Genomic DNA, 25,500 nt, shown 5'->3' with positions numbered 1-25,500 from the left:
CCGTTGTCGGCCTCCAAATATCTTTCAATACACCCCCGCACCCGCCCGCACACCCCCTCATCCGCCAACAGTCCCACATCGAGGCGCCACAGCGGGCGCTGGTCCCTCTCCTCCCCAGCTCCAGCTCCACCCAATGTGGGGCATGGTCCGAGATGGCTATGGCCGAATATTCCGTTCCCTCCACTTTCGGGATTAGCGCCCTACTCAAAATGAAAAAAATCTATCCGGGAGTAGGCTCTATGGACAAACCTGGCAAACCTCCATGGATCCACTCCCCCCATCTGGTCCATAAACCCCCTGAGCACCTTGGCCGTAGCCGGCCTCTTACCCGTCCTGGACCTAGAACGGTCCAGTGCTGGGTCCAGCACCGTGCTGAAGTCCCTCCCAAATATCAAGCTTCCTACCTCCAGATCCGGAATCCGAACCAGCATGCGTTTCATAAATCCGGCATCATCCCAATTCAGGGCATATACGTTCACCAGTACCACCCGCACCCCCTGCAACCTACCACTCACCATCACATATCGACCTCCATTATCCACTACAATATTCAGTGCCTCGAACGACACCCGCTTCCCCACCAGTATTGCAACCCCTCGGTTCTTCGCATCCAGCCCTGAATGAAAAACCTGCCCTACCCATCCCTTTCTCAGCCAAACCTGATCTGCCACCTTCTGATGTGTCTCCTGGAGCATAACCACGTCTGCCTTCAGTCCCTTTAAGTGCGCGAACACCCGGGCCCTCTTGACCGGCCCGTTCAGGCCCCTCACATTCCAAGTTATCAGCCGGATCGGGGGGGCTGCTCACTCCCCCTCCCCCCCCCCACCGACTAGCCATCTCCATTTCTAGGCCAGCCACGTGCCCGCGCCTCCCGCACCCTCCAGTCCCCCAGGCGGCAGACCCCCGCCCCGACTACCTCGCCTACTTCCAGCTCCCTTTTGGCCAATGCAGCAGCAACCTAGTTCCCCCCCCACTAGATCCTCATCTAGCCATTTTGCTCCCCCCATGACACTCCCGTAAGTCAGCTGACTCCTCCTGACCCCGGCCTCTCCCGCCATTCCATCGACCCCCCAGTGTGAGAATCCCCACACCCCTTGGCAGTCAGTGCGCATTCCTCTCCAGCACTGCCCTTCCCCCCCGGCCCCGCCCCATCCTTCCCTAACCCGGGAAAAAGCCCACGCTTCCCTGAGCCGGCCCCGCCCCCTCTGACGCAGCTCCTTTTTGCGGCCTTACCCCAACTCCCCATCCCCGGGCCTCCACCCCCCCTCTTCCTCCGTGGGACCCTGCCCCTCCAACACCGATGCCCACACTCTCCCACAGCCCCCACATCAAATCCATTCACCCATCTCCACCCAGCACTCAAACAAAAAGAACATTCCCCAAACACAGTAAACATCCCCCCATGACAAACCCTCAATTTGAGTCCAACTTTTCAGTCTGTATAAAGTTCCATGCCTCATCAGGCGTTTCAGGCGTTTCAAAATAGTGGAGCCGATCTTGGAACGTGACCCACAATCGCGCTGGCTGCAGCATCCCGAACTTCACCCCCTTCCGATGGAGAACCGCCTTAGCACGGTTGAAACCAGCCCTCTTCTTAGGCACCTCCGCACTCCAGTCCTGGTAAATTCGGATCTCCGTGTTCTCCCACCTGCTGCTCCACTCTTTTTTGGCCCATCTCAAACCACACTCTCTGTCCACAAAGCGGTGGAACCTCACCACTGCAGCCCTTAGCGGCTCGTTGGCTTTGGATCTCCTTGCCAGGACCCGATGAGCCCCATCCAGCTCCAGAGGCCTCGGGAAAGCTCCCGCGCCCATCAGCGAATTGAGCATCGTGCTCACATATGCCCTGGCATCGGGCCCCTCTACCCCTTCAGGGAGACCCAGAATCCGAAGATTCTTCCTCCTCGACCTATTCTCCAGGTCCTCGAATTTTTCCACCCACCTCTTGTGCAGCGCCTCCACCTTCACCAGCAGGCCCAAGATCTCGTCCTCGTTCTCCGAAGCTTTTTGCCGCACCTCCTGGATCGCCACCCCTTGGGCCTTCTGGGTCTCCACAAGCTTCTCAATCGCCACCTTCATTGGCGCCAGCATTTCGGTCTTCAGCTCCTCAAAGCAGCGTTTAAGAAACTCCTGCTGCTCCTGCGACCACTGCGCCCACGCTGCTTGGTCTACACCCGCCGCCAACTTGCTTTTTCTCCCTCGCACTTTTCGCTGCACCTGGATCACTTTTTTAGCCGTTCCACTCCTGGTCCAATCCATATAATGTCAGGGGGACCTTGCTGTCACCTTCCCACACTGGAAGCCGTCGAACAATTGCCGTTGGGGCCCCTCTGAAGAGCCCAAAAGTCCGTTCCGGGCGGGAGCTGCCGAGCGTGCGACCTACCTAGGCATAGCCGCAACTGGAAGTCGCCTTCAGCCATTTCTTGATGTCATGTGGAGTGAATTGAATTGGCTGAATACTGGTTTTTGTTAAGCTGGAGAGCTCTGGAGGAGAGCGAGACGGATTATTCACTCGACATTTCTGGTTGAAGATTGTTGCTAATGTTTCAACCTGGTCTTTTACACTGATTTGCTGGGCTCCCCCATCATTGAGGATGGGGATATTTGTGGACCCTCCTCCTCAGTGAGTTGCTTAATTGTCCAGCTCTGTTCACAGCTAGATATAGGGCTTAGAACTGATCATTTGATTGTGGAAATGCTTACCTCCATCTATTGTATTCTGCTTCCGCCTTATGACATGCAAGTAGTCCTGTGTTGTAGCTTCACCAGGCTACAAGAGTGCAGGCTAAGACCTGCACTCTTCATTGAACTAGGGTTAATCCCCTGACTTGGTGTTAAAGTGTGGGGGATATAACAGGCCATAAGTTTATAGATTGTGGTTGAGTTCAATTCTGGTAGGGCAGCACGGTGGCGCAGTGGTAGCACTGCAGTCTCACGTCACCAAGGTCCCAGGTTCGATCCCAGCTCTGGGTCACTGTCCGCGTGGAATTTGCACATTCTCCCCGTGTTTGCGTGGGTTTCGCCCCCACAACCCAAAGATGTGCAGGGTAGGTGGATTGAACACGCTAAATTGCCGCTTAATTAGAAAAATGAATTGGGTACTCTAAATGTATTTTTTTTAAATTTAAATTCTGCTTCTGCTGATGGCCCACGGAGCCTCACAATTGCCAAGTATTGAGTTGTAAGATCTGTTTGTAGTCCATCCCATTTAACACAGTGGCACGATGGAGAGTATCCTCAATATGAAGACAAGACTTCATCTCCACAAGGAAGGTGTGGTGGTCACTCCTACCAATACTGTCATGGACAGGTGCATCTGCGGCATGTAGATTGGTCAGGATGAGGTGAAGTAGGTTTTTCCATCTTGCTGCTTCATCACCTACTGAAGATCCAGTCCAGACACAACTAGCCAACTGAGACCACACTGTCTGGACCGTGTGGCGGGCTCTGCATGCCACACATCTTAGTCCCAACTTGGGTAGTGGAAGGCCTCTCTGGGAAGTGACAATCGTGCAGAGAATTGTATGTAGGGAGCGGTCCATCATCCACACCATTTAATACTGGGAGGTCGAGGGAGCAGTCATATTCAGGGGACGCAACTGGATCCGTTAGGCCAGTAATTCCAAAGTCATTGGTGCGAGGTCTCAGATGGTAGGGTTGCAGGTGGTGAGAAGGAGCGGGGTGAGATGAACAAAAGGGTGTGGGGGCATCATAATGAAAGAAACTGGTAGGGAACAGGAATATCAACATAAATAATAATGGGGTCAAGAGTAACGGGGATCGGGGGGTGGGGGAGACTGGATAGTAACAGGAGAGAATTAGAGGTGATGACTGTGGAGGAGGATGGGGCGATCGTGGTGTATGAAAGGGGGATGTTAGAGTGTCTTGGTCACACTCAAATGTTAACAGTTGGAAAAATAAACTCGAGAGAAAACGATATGGGACGGGTCTCAAATTGCGTGGGAGGAATTCAGGAATCCTCTTTTGAGCCGACTGAGGGGGCACAGTATTAATTAATTGCTCAAACAATGGAGAACAAAGCTCAGCTGTGTCCTGGTTAAAGGCCCATTGGAGGAACATTGCCCCTTGACTAATGGGGCACATTCCTGTGAGAGTCCATTACATTTTATAGGCTGCACTCCTGTTTAGTTATTAAAAAAATTGTTTGTTGCAGCTTTGTTTGCACTTCAGTCCCACCCTCCAGATCTACTGGCACCCGGTGCAGGGAGACGTGTGGGCAGGGAGAAGGACCTCTTCGAGAACCTGCTCCTGGGCCTGGCTAAGCTTGCCATCAACAGGTCCAGGCGGCGGGCAATCGAGGGGGAGGAGGGGAGGCTGTTGTCCAACCTGAAGGTTTGCCCCTCTCCTGCAGCTATGTTCGTGGCCCGGTCTCCCTGGAGAGGGAGTATGTGGTGTCCACGGGCAGCCTGGAGACCTTCCATGCCCGGACTGACCCCATTAACCACATTTTGACTCAATGTCTTAAGTTTAATTTGCGATTCACTTTTTGTTTAAGGCTGTATCCATTTGGGACAGCCCCTTTAATTTATGCCTCAGTTAATTTGATTTGTTTACTTAGTTCTTTCTGTTACAAAATAGTTGGAGCCACATTTGAATTGTGTGATTGGCCAAAGTGGATGGAGGGACAAACAATCAAGGGCCACGGTTGCTGGTCAGAAGCCATGCACACTCCAAGGCTCAATATTCCCAGGTAAATGATAATGGCTGGCAATGGTTAAAGTCCTCACACTATGATAGGGTTATGTTCCCTATATACATGCCTAGGCCCATGGAGGCAAGCTGACAATTAGCTGATGGGGGCTTCTTGAATATGGCTACAATCACCCTGATCAACACCCACATTATAAATGTGCATTCATGGCTGAGGGGGTGGATCAGCCACCTGCAGTTCTCCAGGATCTGCTTCACCTGCAGTTGGTACCTGGGGATGCCATGTCTAGATGGAAGCTGGCCCAAGGGCTTTGCACCGGCTTCCTTGCATGGAGATGGAGGAAAGTCAGTCAAAGGAAAGTTTTAATTAATTCTCAAATGTACTTATTGATATACAAAGAGGAACAAGGAACCAAAGCAATCCTGTCCTGTTTATAGCTCTAATTTGAAATAAGGAGAAGGGTTCGCCACCGATTGGCACAGGTCCAAGATGTGCAGCGGCCTGAGCAGCAAGCAGGAGCAAGGCCCCAAGAAGTCCAAGATGTTCTTGAAGAGGGGCAAATTCAACGCTGGTTAGTGATCCGATCGCAGGTATATCGAACACACTGTTCATACGTGGGGATGAGCAAAAGACAAAGCTGATGCGGCAAATGGTGGTTAGCACTGCTACCTCACAGCGCCAGGGACCCGGGTTTAATTCCAGCCTTGGATGACTGTCTGTGGAGTTATTACATTCGCTCGGTGTCTGCGTGGGTTTCCTCTGGGTGCTCCGGTTTCCTCCCACAGTCCAAAAAGATTTGCAGGTTAGGTGGACTGATCAATTCACAGGGTCATGGAGGATAGGGAGGGGGAGTGGGCCGAGGTAGAGTGCTCTTTCGGACGGTTGGTGAAAACTCAATGGGCTAAATGGCCTCCCTTGCATTGTAGAGATCCTATGAGTCATCTTAAATTGTCCACAGATGTGGTAACTCACATTTGCCACGGAGTGGATTGTCATTGTTTGCTGAATCCTATGAACCTTGCGCTGCCTGAGCGATAAACAGAGGAGTGAGATATCTCCTTGCTCGAGGAGGACATTGAAGGGAATGGATCTGAAGAGGGAGAGGATGTAAACAAGGGACCATTGCACAGGACCAATGCAAAAGATGTGCCCGTAACAATCTTATAGCTACACAATTCCAGGAGGAGTAAAGTGCAGGCACATTTCCACAATTGTTTCCTTTGCCTTTGCTGCCTGGGACTTTCCATCACCTTCAATCATAGAGAGAAATTATTTCTAAAGTTCAATGTTCTCATGGAATTATCACAACTCGTAATCCATCTTCTCTGATGTTGGGATCATCATTGGAAGGGCTTAAACTACAGTTAATTGAGTAGCATTAAGGCAACATATCGCCACTTTGTAACATGAACATTACCCCCTACTGACACAATTAGGCAACTTTACCTAATGCAGTCCTTTCACCCATGGCTTCACCAGGTCAGTGTGCAGGGCAGTTTACAAGCAGCTGGAATTCAAAATTACATAGGGATAATCTTGGTCACTCTGACACCTGCTCATGGAGGCGGCCTGACCACACATCATTTTTCTAGGCATTACCGGAAGAATGGCTCCACAGGGAGCAGCATCATGAGAGCTCGATATGTCCCATTGCCCCGCTCCTCAATGCAGAATGAGGAGGTATCAACTTGCTAATACCCTGGTGATGAATGTAGGGATTTCAGATATATTGTATTGTAGAGGGGTCAATTACGAGGGGGCATAGGTTTAAGGTGCGAGGGCCAAGGTTTAGAGGAGATTTACGAGGCAAGTATTTTTACACAGAGGGTAGTGGGTGCTTGGAACTCGCTGCCGGAGGAGGTGGTGGAAGCAGGGACGATAGTGACGTTTAAGGGGCATCTTAACAAATACATGAATAGGATGGGAGTAGAGGGATACTGACCCCAGAAGTGTAGAAGATTTCAGTTTAGTCGGGCAGCATGGTCGGCGCAGGCTTGGAAGGCTGAAAGGCCCAGTCCTGTGCTGTACTTTTCTTTGTTCTTTGTATTATATGTATTTGGTGCAGTAAGGGTTAAACGTCTGAATTAGTGTGTGTATGACTGCTGCGTTCATGTCTGGATTAGTGTGTGATTGACTGCTTGCGTGATTGGTGGACGTGCGCGGCTCCAGCTTGTCAGCCCTGCGCATGCGTGTCCCTGGACCTGGCGATTCTCCGGCCATTCTTCATGCAATCCATGGGTGTTCCACATGGCACCGGTGCTAGGCCTTCACTGGTACCGAATCGGTGAGGGATCTGCACCGATTTTCCCGTCGTGGAACACCACAGGTTCTCCATTGGCGCCGGCACTTAGCCTCAGAAACAGAGAATCCAGTCCATTGTGTTCTGTTTCGTGAGATGATATAGTTAATGGGAGGAGCTAAGGGCTGAAGCAGTCAGGTGTTGCAATTCAGAGTTAGTCTGTGGGTGGAAGGCAAGCTGAGACGGTTTTCTGAAGAAATACAGCCAGAATTTCTGCTTTATCGTGACAGGGTTCAGGTTTATCTTTACAAACAACCGTGGTTCAAGTTTATCTTTACAAACCATGTCAAAAGATGTCTCTTTACAGCACGTATACCTGAGTGCAAACTATATTCAAAAGCGGATTGTAATCGGAGATGTTTTTTTTGTTTGAGTGGGAATAAAGATAGCAGTTAAGGATTATTGTGCCACTGTATTGATTAGCATTGTTTACGGGGTAATTGTAAGCAACTTTATTGTGTGATGTTAAAGTTATTTTAATACTATGTTAGAAATAAAGTTTGCTTTACTATACCATATCCCTATTTTGGAGTGAGGTATCCTTTCCTCAGTCTTACAAAATTAACATAAAATATTGGATTTCTGTCCTAGCCACTGCTGGGGTCTGGTGCGGGATTATAATTCCAGCCAATCACATTCGGACATCATGAAGCAGCAACCATTGACATCTAGATTATGCAGTAAAGGTTTGAAGTTTGTTTATATTGTCCTCACTGAGAGTGACTCAGCAGATCTATGGTATGCCGAGGTGTAACTACTTGATGTGGCATTCATTGCATGACATGACATGGCTCTCATTGACTTAGGACGGAAAGGTATGGCCTTGTGAGGTGTACCGCCAAGGACTGTGATGTTCTCAATGCATGCAAATACAACAAGGCCTCTGCATGGTCCATGCAGGGAAGACCTACTCGTTGGCTGGCCATTGTGCCAATAATGACTGCTCAAGAGTTTCACCCTAATGCAAAGGTCACCTAGGGCAGAGAATTGCCAGGTTTCTGACGATTGTGGCAGTTGCTCCGTCTGGACCTGTAAAGACTTAATTACCTGCAAAGGCTCGCATTCAAAGTACCGTCTTGCATCATTGACTTTGTCTATATATATATATGTTTCTGGAACCCGCCTCTTCATTCACCTGGAGGAAGGAGCTGCGCTCCGAAAGCTAGTGATTTGAAACAAACCTGTTGGACTTTAACCTGGTGTTGTAAGGAATCTTTTGTCTTTAAATGATGCAAGATCACCTCGTCATTGGCCCACATCCAAATGCAAGACTTTCCTCTCCACCTGCGTGCAGTAGTTTTGTGCAGGAATGACCGTCCTTCAGTTACATTTCCATGACAATGCTAGTGGGATGGTGAACATCAGCAATGTCACGATGCAAAACTTTTGGGGCATGCAGGAGGTCTGACTGAAATGTTAGCAGAATGTCATTCGAGGAAAGAACAGATGTGTGACAAACTAAATGGTAGGTCGAGAATACAAATGTGATTACAGCACTTTAACATCATAGATGAACCTAATGGGGACAATGTGTCTCTATTACCAAATATTGTTGAACTCCTATAGCCAAGCCACAGTGCCTCATGTTAGTGCACTGTGCCACGATTGCCTTGGCACCTTTTCACCATGATCATAAAGAAAGACTTCTGTGGCTACGATTATGTGGCCACATTGCATTCGAGCTAGAGCACAACACAGCTGGTAGATCCTGGGAGAGGCCTCTCGCGGACTTCCCAGCAGCCTTCACGCCTCACAGGATCTGCTCAAGTCCCGTGAGGCAGTGGAATCCCATCAAAAGGGGCGTGACCAAATGACACGCAGTTAACTAAGTTTTAAACCTACTTAGGCACGCTTGTCTGGAATCTACCAGCCTCCCCAGCAAGACTGCAGCAGAGCACCATTCAGTACTGGTGCACACAAATGTGGAATGGCACACGGAGTGGAGGGGTGGGGGGGGGGTTCTCCCGAGCCATCGGACACCCCTAGATGGTCAGGGATAGTGCAGGGTGGCTCCCTGGCACTGCCTCTGGAAGGTGGCCAACTTGGCCCATCTGGCACCAGCAAAATGGCAAGAGCACTTGCCGGGTGGCAGTGCAATGGTGCCAGAGTGGTCAGGGCCTGAAGGGGGGCCATGCCCATGAAAGGAGAATGGGTTGAAGGGGGGGGGGGGGGGGTGCATGGCTGGTAAGTAGGGGCCTCTGGGAGGTTGGGCAAGGTGGCGGGGGGGCTGTAAAGAGGTGTGGGGGGGCCTGAATAGGGGGGACCCCATAGAAGTGTGTCCTCATTTGGGTGGTGTGGGGTAGTGCACATGTGTGTGGGGGGTGACATTGCCCATGAGTGGGGGGGTGTGGAGGACCCACAAGCTGACTTAGAGATTGGGGCACCCTATCAAAATGGCAGCCCGATCTCAGAGTTCAGCTCCCCAGTGCTAAAAAATTTCTAGATGTGGCCTAAACCAGTGAGAAACCTCTCAGCATCCAAAACAATGACTAAGTATTGCTTGATAGCGGTGGGGAAATCGCCGGCTCTGGAAACTGCCAGAAAAACCCGCCACAAATTAACTTAGAAATGTTTCTGTTAAATCCCGCCGCTGGTGTTCTACTTCCCATAACAATAATTCAAGGGCTTCATCCTCAAGGTTAGGTTGGCTATTTCTATCATCATTACGGGTATTGGGGAGCAGGAGCTGACTGCAAAACAATTCCTACAATTAGAGAAAGCTGCAACTCAACAATTCCAGGGCTTCTGAAGGCAGCAACCTTTCACTCCATGAAATCTGCAGAGTTTTCTCCTTTAAAGGCCTGCTCCAGAAAGGGTGTGCCCTGGAGTTAGTAGACCGTGCAAGCCTGGAGCACGATCAACAAATTCCAGCGCTCATTGATAAATGCAATTTCAACGCACCACTGCTGCAGTCCAAATCTCCCATCCCAACTAAAAGGGGAGTTGTTACTCGTGAGAACTGGAGGGTTCTTCTGTCAATGTGAATTACTTTGGACAGTTTCTCACAGAAGCAGAATGATTAGAATCGGTTTTACTTTGCTGATGGATGGTCACTATTTTAATTAGCGAGAGCAGAGATAAATGAATGGTAACAACCATAAAGGTACGGAAAGAATAGTAGTGAGAGCAAGTGGAAGAGAAGAGGAACAGAGAATGGTCACATGCCAAGAGGATAGATACACCAAGCAAGCACAAAGACAAGAATCAAAAGACGGGAAATAATCATGGAACGCTGAATTGAAAGTTTGCAGACAACTCTTAGGAATTTATAAATCAGATTGTTCATATCAATGCCGTGAGGCTCTGCAGTAACCTATACGGGACATACTGGGCAGGGATGATTGTTTTCCCTGTCTGCCGCGAAGAGTATGAGCTCCTCCGCAAACTATGCAGCTGCTAACCGTGCTTATATAAAAAGTCGGCCAGTCAGGAACCAACCTCTAGAGAGGGGACCCGGTGAGGTTTAACCAGGCCTCATGTAAATAGTTATCCTCATAAATAAAACATCTTCTTTTGTTTACTCGTCGGACTCCCTTCGCCTTTATTGAAGGCGCATACCTCCTCCCTGCCGACAAACTCACAGATACAGAGGGCAGAGAGCCCAGTTCCACATCACAACACTCAGCTGCCCCCCTCCACCTCCAGAGGAGTGATAAACACAGGACTCCCACCCCAGTGCTGCCAAAATCCAGAATTCTCACCCCGATGTGCCATGTCTGAGGATCATTTTCTCACACCACCGAAGCCCAAGATTAATATCTACTGCTAATTGTTCCTTAGGTAACATCAAGCAGACATAATCTTGCTGTGTATCAGCTTCGAAAATGGTAAGTGATAAACATTGTGTGTATTGCTTTGCACAAGTAAATATAAGGGCCACTCATTTACATTAAGAACACAAGAAATAGGAGCAGGACTAGGCCATTTGGCCCATTTTGAGCCTGCTCCACCATTCAATACGATCATAGCTGATCTTGGGCTTCAACTGCATTTTTCCACCCATTCCATATATCGCTTAATTCCCTAAGACACCAAAAATCTATCAACCCCACAGCTTTAAATATATTCAACAAAGGAACATCCGCAACCCTTTAGGGTAGAGAATTCCAATGATTCATGACCGTTTAGATGAAGAAATATCTCCTCATCTCAGTTTGAAATGATTGGCCCCTTATCCAGAGGCTGGGGCCCCCATGTTCTACATTCTCCAACCAGCAGAAACAGTCTTTCAATATCCACCCGGTCAATCCCCTTCAGAATCTGGTGTGGTTCACGATCACCTCTCATTCTTCTAAAATCCAGGGAGTATAGGCCCAATTTTCTCAGACTTTTATCATAGGACAACCCCCTTATCCCAGAAACCAATCAAGTGAACCTTTGCTAACCACCTCCACATAAGTAAATCTTTCCTGAAATACGGAGATGAAAATTGCACACTCCAGGTATGATCATCAAAGCCCTGTACAATGGTAGCTAAGACTTCCTTATTCTTGTACTCCAATTGCCTTGCAATAAAGGCCTACATGCCATTTGCCTTCCTAATTGTTGCTGTATCTATTTACCTTGTACAAGCCACCCAAGTCTCTCCGAACATCAACATTTACAAGTTTCACGCATTTTTCAAAATATTCTTTCGAATTTTGCGACCAAAGTGAATAACTCCACAATTCTCCACACCATATTCCCTCTGCCACCTTATTGCCCATTCATTTAACCTGTCGAGATCTCTTTGCAGCCTCTCTGTATCCTCCTCACAGCTTCTTTTTTTGTTACAGACTATTGGACAATTCTGGAATTTGATCCACAAAGCATCATGCAATAGAATCGGACTTATTCCGTTACTGTAAGAAGAGAGTCAGATCTCATGGTCAACATAAGAGACTTTTTGTGACGAAAACCGGGTCAGAGACCAATGCCATGGGAAAGCTGCTAATATTATATAAATTGTTTTCTGTAAGGTGCAAACTTCCTGTATGCGTTATGTTTAGTACAAAACAAAGTGATTGCGACATACACCTTGGAGGACTGTTGTGAGAATTGATGGAACATAATTTTATTTTCCCTGTAACTGAAATTGATATATTTTTTTTAAGTCTCAAAAGATTCATGAATGGTTATAAAAGCAAATTACTGTGGATGCTGGAATCTAAAACAAAAACAGAAAATACTGAACAATCTCAGCAGGTCTGACAGCATCTCTGAAGAGAGAGGGGAGCTCACGTTTTGAGTCTGGATGACTCTTTGTCAAAGCTGGGAGACAAAGCTGGAAAAATTCAAGAGTTGTGTCCTCTGAGAGATGAACTATAAAGGGGTGGGTCAAGAGGTAGGGCAATATGGTAGCCTTGGACCTCTGACCCTTTCCCCTGAGCGTGCAGATACTTCTAGGGGCTCAGAAACAGAGAATTTATCCTTATTTTCAGAATGAAAAAGCAACACAATCTCTCAGCATAACAGGCCTGTAACTAACAGTTTAAAGAAATCATCAAAATTGAATTTAAGTTCATTAAAACATTTTTAAACCGTACCTTAGCTTTTCCTGACCTGGGAGAAGTTCCACCTCATTTGACATTGATCCTTTAATCTGTGTATTTTTTAGCTGAAAGCATAAATTGACCATTTAGAATTGCAAGTACAAACAGGCCATGTCCTGAATTGTAATATTTAATCATCCAATCTCTACATCTGTTCATTTGAGCAATAAGATACCAATTTAATACCATCATTTTTAGTTCTTCAGTCCTAAAGTGTTAAACACACTCATTGAGTTTGATGGTGAAGAACATAAGAACTAGGAGCAGGAGTCGGCAATTCAACGCCTCGAGCCCACTCTGCCATTCAACACGATCATAGCTGATCTCCTCTCGGCTGGTACGGGAATCGAACCGTGCTGCTGGCCTGCCTTGGTCTGCTTTAAAAGCCAGCGATTTAGCCCAGTGCATACTCGCTCCTGCACAATTAACAAAAATGTGGTTGTCATCATCATAGAATTTACAGTGCAGAAGGAGGCCATTCGGCCCATCGAGTCTGCACCAGCTCTTGGAAAGAACACCCCACCCAAAGTCAACACCTCCACCCTATCCCCATAACCCAGTAACCCCACCCAACACGAAGGGCAATTTTGGACACTAAGGGCAATTTATCATGGCCAATCCACCTAACCTGCACATCTTTGGACTGTGGGAGGAAACCGGAGCACCCGGAGGAAACCCACGCACACACGGGGAGGACGTGCAGACTCCGCACAGACAGTGACCCAAGCCGGAATCGAACCTGGGACCCTGGAGCTGTGAAGCAATTGTGCTATCCACAAGGCTACCATGCTGCCCCTGTGGCCTGCCTTGGTCTGCTTTCAAAGCCAGCGATTAAACCCTGTGCTAAACCAGCCATCTAACCTGCACATCCTCTGACACTAAGGAGCAATTTAGCATGAACAATCTGATGCACGATCAATGACCACTAAAGCGAGGTTGTAGTCCAACTGAAGGCTTTAATAAGCTAGATGTTTCCCCCAGCAGCTCAGGTACAGAATGAGCGCTGCTGGGGTGGCCCGGTTCTTATACCCCGTCTAGCAGGGCGGAGCTATCATACACTCGAACCAATAAAAAGCATACAGTTTCCACCAATGGTGCTTTAGCCTATCAGGTACTGTAATACCTATAATACCACATTCACCCCCTGTTAAACAAAGAGACCAGCGGGGGTGGTGGCCAGAAACTACAAAACATAACATGGTATAATTAGTTATGGAGGTACCGTAATACCTCCGTACAGTGTTTAGTAACTATTTACAAGTCTGGTAGCTATGTACATTTGATGGTTTATATTTACAGATTACAGTCAAAATGAAGTAATCAGTCGATCGGGGGCCCTGGTCGTCCTCTGTGATCGTCAGAGCTTCGGTGGGGACTCCGGTGGAGGCTCGGGCGCCTGTAACTCCGGGAGCGTGGCTTCGATCTCCATGGCAGCTTCGTTACCCCTGGATGGCGCTGGTGGGGAAAACGGCTGACCTGGGAAAGGAGCGTCTGCGGGGGGCCCTAGACAGGGGCAGCAGAAGGACCGATCCTCCTGTAAGGTGCTGCGGTGGATGGGAGGGTGGGACTGGTGGCTGGAATGTGCGTGGGGTTCCGGCGGTCGCCAGGTCTCGTAGAGAGACCGTATCTTGTCGGCCGTCGGAGCAGTATAGGTCCGGGTGCTGCCAGCCAGGTCGGGAGCGAGGTCCCAGAGGAGGACTTCCTAGGGAAGACAAGGAGACGTTCGTGAGGTGTCTGGTTGGTGGTCGTACAAAGCAGTGACCGGATGGAGTGGAGGGCATCCGGGAGGACTTCCTGCCAGCGGGAGACTGGGAGGTTCCTGGACCGGAGGGACAGTAGGACGGTCTTCCATACCTTTGCGTTCTCCCTCTCTACCTGTCCGTTACCTCGGGGGTTGTAACTGGTCATCCTGCTCGAGGCGATGCCCTTGCTGAGCAGGAATCGTCGCTCATAAAGGAGGACCCCCATCACTGTGTATGTAAGCGGGGAACCCGAACAGTGCAAAGATGCTATGGAGGGCCTTGATGACGGTGGTTGCGATCGTGTCAGGGCAGGGGATGGCGAATGGGAACCGGGAGTACTCGTCAATCACATTCAGGAAGTACGAGTTGCGGTCGGTGGAGGGGAGGGGGCCTTTGAAGTCCATGCTGAGGCGTTCAAAGGAACGGGAAGCCTTTATCAGGTGCGCTTTCTCTGGCCGGTAGGAGTGCGGTTTGCACTCCGTGCAGATTTGGATGTCCCTGGTGGCTGACCTGACCTCCTCGATGGAGTAGGGCAGGTTGCGGGTCTTGACAAAATGGAAAAAGCGAGTGACCCCTGGGTGGCAGAGGTCCTCGTGGAGGGCTCGGAGGTGGTCCACTTGTACGGTGGCACATGTGCCGCGGGACAGGGCGTCAGGAGGCTCGTTTCGCTTCCCGGGACGATACATGATCTCGTAGTTGTAGGTGGAGAGTTCGATCCTCCACCGCAAGATCTTGTCGTTTTTTTTAATCTTGCCCCGCTGTGCATTATCAAACACGAAAGCCACCGACCGTTGGTCAGTGAGGAGAGTGAATCTCCTGCCGGCCAGGTAATGCCTCCAATGTCGCACAGCTTCTACTGTGGCCTGGGCCTCCTTTTCGACTGAGGAGTGGCAGATTTTGGAAGCATGGAGGGTACGGGAGAAGAAGGCCACGGGTCTGACCGCTTGGTTGAGGGTGGCCGCCAGAGCTATGTCGGACGCATCGCTCTCGACCTGGATGGGGAGGGACTCGTCGATGGCGTGCATCGTGGCCTTTGCAATGTCTGCTTTGATGCGTCTGAAGGCCTGGCGGGCCTCTATCGACAGGGGAAAGACGGTGGATTGGATCAGGGGATGGGCCTTGTCCGCGTAGTTGGGGATCCACTGAGCATAGTAGCTAAAAAACCCAAGACAGCGTTTCAGGGCCTTGGAGCTGTGAGGGAGGGGGAACTCCATAAGGGGGCGCATGCGTTCAGGGTCGGGGCCTATAACTCCATTTCGCACTACGTAGCCGAGGATGGCTAGACAGTCGGTGCTAAACATGCATTTATCCTTGTTGTATGTAAGGTTAAGGATTTTTGTGGTCTGGAGGAATTTTCGGAGGTTGGTGTCATGGTCCTGCTGGTCGTGGCCACAGATGGTGACATTATCGAGCTACGGGAATGTTGCCCGTAACCCGTACCGGTCAACCATTCGGTCCATCTCGCGCTGGAAGACCGAGACCCCGTTGGTGACACCGAAGGGAACCCTTAAGAAGTGATAGAGCCACCCATCTGCCTCGAATGCAGTGTATTTGCGGTCACTAGTATGGATGGGGAGCTGGTGAAAGGCGGACTTGAGATCCACCGTGGAGAAGACCTTATAATGCACAATCCTGTTTACCAGGTCAGATATGCGGGGGAGAGGGTACACGTCCAGCTGCGTAAACCTGTTGATGGTCTGACTGTAGTCGATGACCATCCTATGCTACTCCCCGGTCTTTACCACCACTACTTGAGCTCTCCAGGGGCTGTTACTGGCTTCAATGACCCCTTCCCTCAGTAGCCTTTAGACCTCTGACCTAATAAAGATCCGGTCCTGGGCACTGTAGCGTCTGCTCCTGCTGGCGACGGATTTGCAATCCGGGGTGAGGTTCGCAAACAGGGAAGGCGGGTCGACCTTAAGGGTCGCGAGGCCGCAGACAGTAAGGGGGGGGGGCGGGTATAGGGCTGCCGAATTGGAAGGTCAGACTTTGAAGGTTACACTGGAAGTCTAAACCCAGGAGTGTAGCCGCGCAGAGGTGGGGAAGGACGTAGAGACGGAAGTTTTTGAACTCCCTTCCCTGGACTGTGAGGTTTGCTACACAAAACCCCTTTATCTCCATTGAGTGGGAACCGGAGGCCAGTGAGATTTTTTCATTAACTTGGCGGATGAGGAGAACACAGCGCCTTACCGTGTCGGGTTGTATGAAGCTCTCCGTGCTCCCAGAGTCGATTAGGCAGGACGTCCCGTGCCCGTTGATGAATACGGTCGTTGTAGCAGTTGAGAGTGTTCGAGGCAGAGACTGGTCCAGAGTCACCGAGGCCAATCGCAGCAGTTGAGAGTTCTGTTCGGGCAGTGTGCGGTCAGCCGAGCTGGGGTCCTGGGGGTTCATCCAAGATGGCATCTCCCATTGGTCGTACATGGCTGGGGGTACACAAAATGGCGGCACCCATACCTCCATCGTGGCGTCCACGGAACAAGATGGCGGCGCCCGGGTTCCGCACGTGGCCCTGGGATATGGAGGTGGCGGGGACCGCTGGCCGCACGGGGCCCGTGGAGAAGTTTGTGGTTGCGGTCCGCATTCGCCGCTGGAGACCGCAGCCACTGCCCACGCCTGGCATACCCCCACAAAATGGCCCTTCTTGCCGCATCCCTTGCAGGTGGATGCACGGGCCGGACAGCACTGGCGAGGGTGCTTGGCCTGCCCGCAAAAGTAGCAGCAGGGCCCCTCGGGGTTGCCAGGCTGCCTTGCAGCGCAGGCCTGTGGGGAAATGGGGGAAGTCTCGGGGTCGGCCGCGGAGGGGTTCCACGCTGCCCGGGGGGTGCCTCGCGGTCGGGAACGTAAGCGCAGGCGTTCCTGGAGGCCACGCCCAGGGAGCCTGCAAGGGCCTGTGCCTCCCTGCAACCCAGGGTGTCCTTTTCTAACAGGCGCTGGCCAGATTTGTGACGATAGCACACCTGCTACGAAAGCGTCCCGGACTAAGAGTTCAGTGTGTTCGCTCGCCGAAACCTGCAGGCAGCCGCAGATTCTGCCCAACACCAGGAGTGCGCGGTAGAATTCCTCCAGCGATTCCCCAGGGGTTTGTCGCCTTGTTGCAAGCAGGTGCCAGGCATAGACCTGGTTTACCGGGCGACTATAGTATCCTTTTAGCAGCTCTTTTGCTGCATCAAAGTCTTCCGCTTCCTCGATGAGGGTGTAAATCTCCGGGCTCACCCTTGATTGCAGGACGTGCAGTTTCTGCTCTCCAGTGGGTGCGTTTTCAGCCATCCCAAGATACCCTTTAAAGCACGCCAGCCAGTGCTTAAAGATTGTCGCTGAGTTCACCGCGTGGGGGCTAAGTTGCAGACACTCTGGCTTGATTCGGAGCTCCATCCTTCCTTCTTAAAATCTAGCTTATTAAATTGATGCATGATCAATGACCACTAAAGCGAGGTTGTAGTCCAACTGAAGGCTTTAATAAGCTAGATGATTCCCCCAGCAGCTCAGGTACAGAATGAGGGCTGCTGGGGCGGCACGGGTTCTTATACCCTGCCTGTCAGGGCGGAGCTATCATACACTCTAAAAAATAGAAAGCATACAGTTTCCACCAATGGTGCTTTAGCCTATCAGGTACCGTAATACCTATAATACCACACAATCCACCTACACACCTTTGGACTGTGGGAGGAAACCAGAGCACCCAGAGGAAACCCACGCAGACATGGAGAGAACGTACAAACGCCACACAGTCACCCGAGTCCGGACTTGAGCCTGGGTCCCTGTGAGACAGCAGTGCTAACCACTGTGCCACCCACACAGAGATAAGGATGTAGCTTATTCAATCACAACTTATCTGCTGTATATAGAACATACAGTGCAGAAGGAGGCCATTCGGCCCACCGAGTCTGCACCGACCCACTTAAGCCTCACTTCCATCCTATCCCCGTAACCCAACAACCCCTCCTAACCTTTTTTGGTCACTAAGGGCAATTCATCATGGCTAATCCACCTCACCTACACGTCTTTGGACTGTGGGAGGAAACCGGAGCACCCGGAGGAAACCCACGCATACACGGGGAGAACGTGCAGACTCCGCACAGACAGTGACCCAGCGGGTAATTGAACCTGGGACCCTGGCGCTGTGAAGCCATGGTGCTAATCACTTGTGCTACCGTGCTGCCCACATGGAATAACATGACTGGCAATGGCCTTCAAAATGTAATTCAGCTGAGGTTAAAAACTTTCAACATTCCAAGAATGTCTAAAATGCAATCAGGATTACATAAGAACATAAGAACTAGGAACAGGAGTAGGCCATCTGGCCCCTCGAGCCTGCTCCGCCATTTAATGAGATCATGGCTGATCTTTGTGGACTCAGCTCCACTCTCCAGCCCGTACACCATATCCCCGAATCCCTTTATTCTTTAGAAAGGTATCTATCTTTTTCTTAAACACGTTTAAAGGAGGAGCCTCAACTGCTTCACTGGGCAAGGAATTCCAGAGATTCACAACCCTTTGGGTGAAGAAGTTCCTCCTCCACTCCGTCCTAAATCTACTTCCCCTTATTTTGAGGCTATGCCCCCTAGTTCTGCTTTCCCCGACCAGTGGAAACAACCTGCCCACATCTATCCTATCTATTCCCTTCATAATTTTATATGTTTCAATAAGATCCCCCCCCCTGCATCCCTCTAAACTCCAATGAGTACAGTCCCAGTCTACTCAACCTCTCGTCATAATCTAATCCCCTCAACTCTGGGATCAACCTAGTGAATCTCCTCTGCACTCCCTCCAGTGCCAATATGTCCTTTCTCAGGTAAGGAGACCAAAACTGAACACAATACGGCCTCACCAACACCCTATACAATTGCAGCATAACACCCTATACATTTGCAGCTTATATGATAACTTTCTGTTTCAGATACACTAAAGCACTCTTTGTTTTCTCAATTGCATTATTCAACACTGCCGGGGAACGTTGGACTACTTTGTGTTAGCTGTTTTGGGCCAAAGGTCAGCGTCACAGGAGACTGACAACTACCACTTTTAGCCCCTGATGACCTTCCCGCGATGGGTGATTGAGCCTAAAAGATCTTTCAAAAGAAGAATATCGACCGACGGAGGCTGGGTTGAGGATCTGGCGGATGACGTGCTCAATGGTTTCCCCGCTCTGTTAGCAGAAAATATCTGAATCCTGCTGGCCAATGACTCAGTGAGCAGACCTTCAGTTACTTGCACGGAGAACGGGAGTTGTTAGTTATAGAGCAGATGGCTGCAAACAGAAAGCTATGATGCAACAGCAAGAAGATCATTAGGGGGATTAAGTGGGATCAGGTTTGCATTCCTCTGCTAGGGGCATTCAAAACAAAAATCCATTTTAAACTGTTCTTTTCCACCCCATTGCTTGAAAATAGCTATCAACGATTGCCAAAATGATTTCCCTGGGCAAGTGCCAATGACTAGGATGTACTGTGATTGGCAGCAAACCCATGGCATATCTTTGGGCCAAAAGAGATTATATTTCAGTGGCATGGTGGCACTGTAGTTAGCACTGCTGCCTCACATCTCAAGGGACCCGGGTTCAATTCCAATCTTGCTGACTGCCTTTGTGGAGTTAGAATGTTCTCCCCATGTCTACGTGGGTTTCCTCCGGGAGCTCAGGTTTCCTCCTACAGTCCAAAGATGTGCGTGTTAGGTGGATTGGCCATGCAAAATTGCCCCTTAGTGTCCAAAGATTAGGTGGGATTACAGGGATATGGCAGGGGATTGGGCCTGGGTAGGGTGCTCATTCAGAGAGTCAGTGCAGACTCGATGGGCCAAATGGCCTCCTTCAGCACTGTAGGGATTCTATGCTTCTTCTATGATTCTATATTGAAATGCCAAATAACGCAATAGGCTATAGTGAAGACTTGTCTGTTTGCAGATTGTGATATCAGTCCATACAAGAGGAATCCTAGTGAAGGTGTAAACCACTAAGGAATCTTACTGACATCATTGGCCTCAAGGTGGTTCATCATCTTCCATAGGATATTGGGTGTTTGAGGTCCCCAGAATAATTTGAAAAGTAGCAGCCTGAACACCTCGGACAGACTATATGGGCCTTTACGGTGGACGGGATATTTAAAAAACTGTAACACATGTATTTACTTTGCAAGGTTCTGGTAATTTCCCTAGCCCACATGACTCAATCAAGGGGCCCACCAACACCTTTCTGGAGGCTAGCTCTCTTGCTTGGCTACCAGCCCTGCAGTGTGAATCCCAGTCACCTGTGGATGAGAAAAATACAGCTACAACATTCCCAGAATAAGGTCCACCTGCAGTGTAATGTACTTGAAGACAATACGAGCAGCACGGTGGCACAGCTGCCTCTCAGTGCCAGGGCCTCGGATTCAATGCTGGCCTAGGGTGAATGTCTGCGTGGAGTTTGTACGTTCTCCCAATGTCTGCCGAGGTTTCCTCGGGGTGCTCTGGTTTCCTCCCATAGACCAAAGATGTGCAGGTTAGATGCATTGTCCATGCTAAATTGCCCCTTAGTGTCCAAAAGATTAGGTAAAGTTCTAGAGATGGAGTGGGGCGTGGACCTAGGTAGGGTGCTCTTTCAGAGGATCAGTGCAGACATGATGGGCTGAATGGCCTCCTTCTATACTGTAGTGATTCTAATCTAACAGCAGAAACAGTAAATCCAATAAGGATACCTACCGTTAACATATGGTGGCACTTGTCAAGAACATCGATATTCACGAAGCATTCTATTGCTACTCCACTGCTCTCGTGTGAACTGCCCTGCAGGAAGCTATTTGTGGCAGTTGTGTATTTGTAGGTATATCGGAACCCTTTCTGGTAGTTCAGTTGATTGGTACCTGACGGAATAATAAAATGAGTTGATTTTACAGTGATAGACTAAAATGTTGAATAATAAATGAAGCACATGCATTGCATTTACACTTCCTTGCTTTTTTTTGACACTCCACGATGACTAATCAAACATTTTTGAAGCATCAAGACTTCTTTCACTTAGCTCCACAGAATCTCAGGAAAGAGATTGCCATAAGTGACTGCTGCCAATGGCAGTGAATAATAATATACAGTCTGCATTTTTGTTGAATGCAGACCACTGGCCAAACCTGGGTTGATTCATTTGCGGCAATAATATTACAGGCAGATCAGGAAACAACCCTCAGGTCGAAATGCAAGTGAAAATGAGCAATAGATAGCAACAAAGTGAGCTGGAAGGTAACAGCAGATTTTCTTTGAGTGAGCTGCAATCCTCCAGTTTGCCAGAGTTATCTTAGTGTGAACAGAACATGCAATGGGAAGCGGCAGCTGAAGTTGATTCCTGCGTTTTCAGTGTGTTTAGGGCTATTCGATTTCAGAATTTTAAAAAATCTCTCAAATTCCATATCATTTCAGCACCGGTTAGATTTTAAATCCGTTCTCTATCCTGGAAAAAAATCCATTTGCCCAGTGCTAGGCCAGGAATTACTTCTGACATTCCTAGTAGAGAAATGTGGGCCTGTCTCCTGTTTTAATGGAAGCTTATTGCATTCAGTTTGGATTGTTTCGCACTTGGACTGAAATGCTGGCTTTGTGTCTTTGTCCAGCAACATTGGCTGCAGTCATTTCAGGCATACTGTTACCCCAAGATTCTTTTTTAAAAGTTAACAACAAAGAGGTGCTTCAAAAATATTTTACTAGTCACTCAGAATATTGAAGGACTTCAAAATGCACACATATGATGTTAGTCCACAAATTTCAGGTGAAGCAATCTGTAACAGTCGACATAACATACCAGGGTCTGAGAGGGAAGGACAGTGGACACTGAAGTGGTGATGATAATAATGATGATGAATGATAATTGAGGATAAATGCAAGCAGCCGCCTAGTTACACGAAGGATTTCCCTTTTCCTGTTGGAAAACTGCTCGTCTTTGCTGCTCTGGAGTTGGGCAGAGCTGAGTTGCAGCAACAGTACGATTATTGTACCCAGGCCCGTTCGGCAGTGACTAAGTTTTTGGCTGCCAATCTTTCATTCGGTAATGCAGAAACCACACTGCTGGTCTGTCTGGGCGGGCAGAGAGCGGAGCTGGGGAGGGAAGGCTGGATAACAACTTATGTTATTCCAGTTTGTCAGCGGTGCTCCCCACACTTCCAATGAAGGGCAGGAATGCTGCTCCCAATCCCAGTGACTATCAGCACAGTTTGAATGGCAACACATTACAATATCATTACAGAAATGGCTGTAGTTAATAGAGAGTGTGTGTGTGAATAACACTGATCCCACAACTGTTAGTCAAAGATCTCCAGTCAATTTTGACAGGATTTCCCAATCCCTGCACATATTAAGATAACTGGTGCTTACCCGTGCAAGTGGCCACACAGGGAATACCTGGTCGAGGTTTCGCTACATTTCCTAGAGTTAAACAAAACAGACAAGACATAAAAACAGCTCAATGAATTCCATGGCAATAGGCTCTTTTTAAAGATTTGTGGGGGGGGGGGGGGGGGGTGTAATCAGGATGGCTAATGGACTGTGAAACAAAGTTGAAACATCACCCCATCCTCTTACAGATTATATCTGGACTGGTTGGCCCAGTGGCTGCGATGTCAGAAGGGCTGGGTGCAAATGTTTTACATTTTAGGGGGGTGGGGTGTTGTCAGTCATTCAAAGAGGGGCCGAAAGACCAGACAGCCAGAGGAGCCGGGCTACCCTTTCTCTCGGACAATCACTGGGGTGTGATTAATGCAACAGCGACAAAACTAAGTCCACCTCCAACCTCCCCTCTTGTAAATGAGAGTGCCAACTTGTTTTGGGTGTCAGAGGAACAAGGCAACACTTCATCCCCGACTGTACCATTCCCAATCCAACATCTTGGATGATACATATCTGGTGCAGAATCTAATTGGAGAATGTGGTGCTCGAGTTCCCCCTCCTCCCCAGCACTCTCCTGGATGTTAACTCCAGATTATTTCACTTTAAAGGGGGGAATTCATGACACAATTTGTTTCCAAAACAAAATCAAAAATCATTTTGAAATACCGTTTCTACTCTGGGCTAGTTAACAAACACTGAAACAGACAAAAGCACCGCCTCCTGCAGTAGGTCAGTCATTCAAATTGGCTAATTCACTCTGCACACACACATACACACACTTTGCTCATAGTTCACAGCGAAGTTTCTACAAGTCAGGCAGACAGAGGCACCGCGGGGACCCTGTTCATGTGCTCAGTAATCTCATTAGATTCTGTTTTTGTTAAACCCACTCGCACTGAACCGCAGTTTGTTAAGCAATGGAATAAATGTTGGATTGGAAAATAACATGGAACTGGTACAGACTCTGTCCAGATAGAGGATGGGATACACACACACACACACACACATATATATATATATATATATATATGTAAACTTACTGCCAAAGGCGCTGACAGCCGCCCAGAGAAAGAGAACCGCCTGCAGCCTCATACTTGTCACAGGCTAAATCTCCTGGGACAGTCCCACATTTGCGAGGCAGTTCCTGCAGCAGGAGGAGGAGGAAGCTGTTGTTTCCCTCCCCCCTGGGGCTGTGAGTGGAACTCTTCAGCCGCGGCGAGATCCCAACATTGACTCCTTCGCCCAGGCGGCGAGAGGGAGGGAGTTGGAAATGGGGGGGGGGGGGGGGTAGCCGCTTGAAACTTTCCACCAATCCTGGGGCCTCTGTTGTTTGGCTAATATTCTGATTGGTTCGGAAAAGTTAACATCCAGCAGGCGAATACCCAGTCGGGTTGTATCCAAAAAAAGACAGATCAAATTATATTGAGAAAAAAAACACAGGAAACCTCAATGATGCAAACACAAGCAGAAGAGTTCCCTTTAAAACTAATATTATGTATTGATTTAAACTGAAAGGTTCATTCTGATTTAAGGTCGCAGGATGTTAAATCTCCGCTTTGATTAAAGTTTCTGTTTAAGTACAGGGGCTGTCTTCTTTCTTGGTGTTAAGTATCAGACCAGCTTCTTGTGGACTGAATCTGGGTCAAGAATGTTCGATTAGCTCTAGTGGTCGTTTCTTTCCTGTAAAGAAAGAGGCCATTCAGCCCCTCGAGCCTGTCACCTGGGATCATGGCTGATCTGTCATCTAGCTCCATCCACTCCCCCACATCCCAGAAATACGCCAATCTCAGCCTCACTTGCTGTCTGCAGAAGCGATCTTCCGAATTGCGCCACCCTGTGTGTGTCGACCTGTTTCTTAATTTCACTCCTGAAAGGTTCATTCTTATCCCAGTGCCCTGATTTCAACAGCCAGTGGGAAGTGTATCTCTCTCTCTCCAACCCCCCCCCCCCCCCCCCCCGCCTTTCAGCTTGAAATGTTACAAACTTCGACCCCTTGACCGTATCAATTTCAACCACCCAGGAACACCTGGTTTATCTAATCCTTCCTGGTAAATTAACATTAGACTGGCTTTCACTCTGGTGAATCCACCATGCACGCCCTCTAAGACCAATAAATGCTTCCTCAGTTGTGATGTCCAGAACTGTTCATTCTATTCCAGCTGTGCTCAAAACAAACTTTTGTATAGTCGAAACATGACCTTTAAAAATATTTCTGCTTGAGGTGTGGGCATCGCTGGGTGGGCCAGCATTTATTGCCCATTCCATTGTGTAATTTCAAGAAGGAATGAACTCTTGTGGCTAAAGGAATCAAGGGATAGGGGGGGAAGACGGGATCAGGATATTGAACTTGCACGATAGCGCAGTGGTTAGCACAGTTGCTTCACCGCTCCAGTGTCCCGGGTTCGATTCCCAGCTTGGGTCACTGTCTGTGCGGAGTCTGCACGTTCTCCCCGTGTCTGCGTGGGTTTCCTCTGGGTGCTCCGGTTTCCTCCCACAGTCCAAAGATATGCAGGTTAGGTAGATTGGCCATGCTAAATTGCCCTTAGTGTCCAAAAAGATTAGGTGGGGTTACGGGGATAGGGTGGATGTATGGGCTTAGATAGGGCCTGTGCAGACTCAATGGGCTAAATGGCCTCCTTCTACATGGTTGATTCTGTGATCTATGAGCTTGATGATCAGGCATGACGAATGACGGAGCAGGCTCGAAGGGCCGAATGGTCTCCTCTTGCTTCTATTTTCTACGTTTGTTTGCATCCCTAATTGCCCTTGAGAAGGTGGTGGTGAGCTGCTTTCTTGAAGTGCTTCAGTCCCTGTGGTGTAGGTACAGCCACAGTGCTGTTAGGGAGGGAGTTCCAGGATGTTGACCCAGCGACAGTGAAGGAACGGCAATGTTTCCAAGTTGGGGTGGTG

At 49.1% G+C, this 25,500-nt stretch overlaps 1 protein-coding gene across 1 annotated transcript in view; it reads right to left on the bottom strand.

Moving 5' to 3' along the window:
• Window positions 1–23,819, bottom strand: part of LOC140394025 (uncharacterized) — a 654,493-nt gene extending 630,674 nt beyond the window's left edge. The window contains exons 1-4 of the mRNA XM_072480809.1: window positions 23,631–23,819; window positions 22,579–22,629; window positions 20,920–21,080; window positions 12,497–12,567 (exon numbers count right to left, since the gene is read on the bottom strand). Of these exons, the coding sequence (XP_072336910.1) occupies window positions 12,497–12,567; window positions 20,920–21,080; window positions 22,579–22,629; window positions 23,631–23,682 (335 nt within the window). The 5' untranslated portion in view covers window positions 23,683–23,819. The remainder of the gene's footprint in view (window positions 1–12,496; window positions 12,568–20,919; window positions 21,081–22,578; window positions 22,630–23,630) is intronic.
• Window positions 23,820–25,500: the final 1,681 nt, after the last annotated feature.

This window comes from Scyliorhinus torazame, chromosome 17, assembly GCF_047496885.1.
Source record: "Scyliorhinus torazame isolate Kashiwa2021f chromosome 17, sScyTor2.1, whole genome shotgun sequence".
Lineage (NCBI taxonomy): Eukaryota > Metazoa > Chordata > Chondrichthyes > Carcharhiniformes > Scyliorhinidae > Scyliorhinus > Scyliorhinus torazame.
This window is presented reverse-complemented; position numbering and strand designations above follow the sequence as displayed.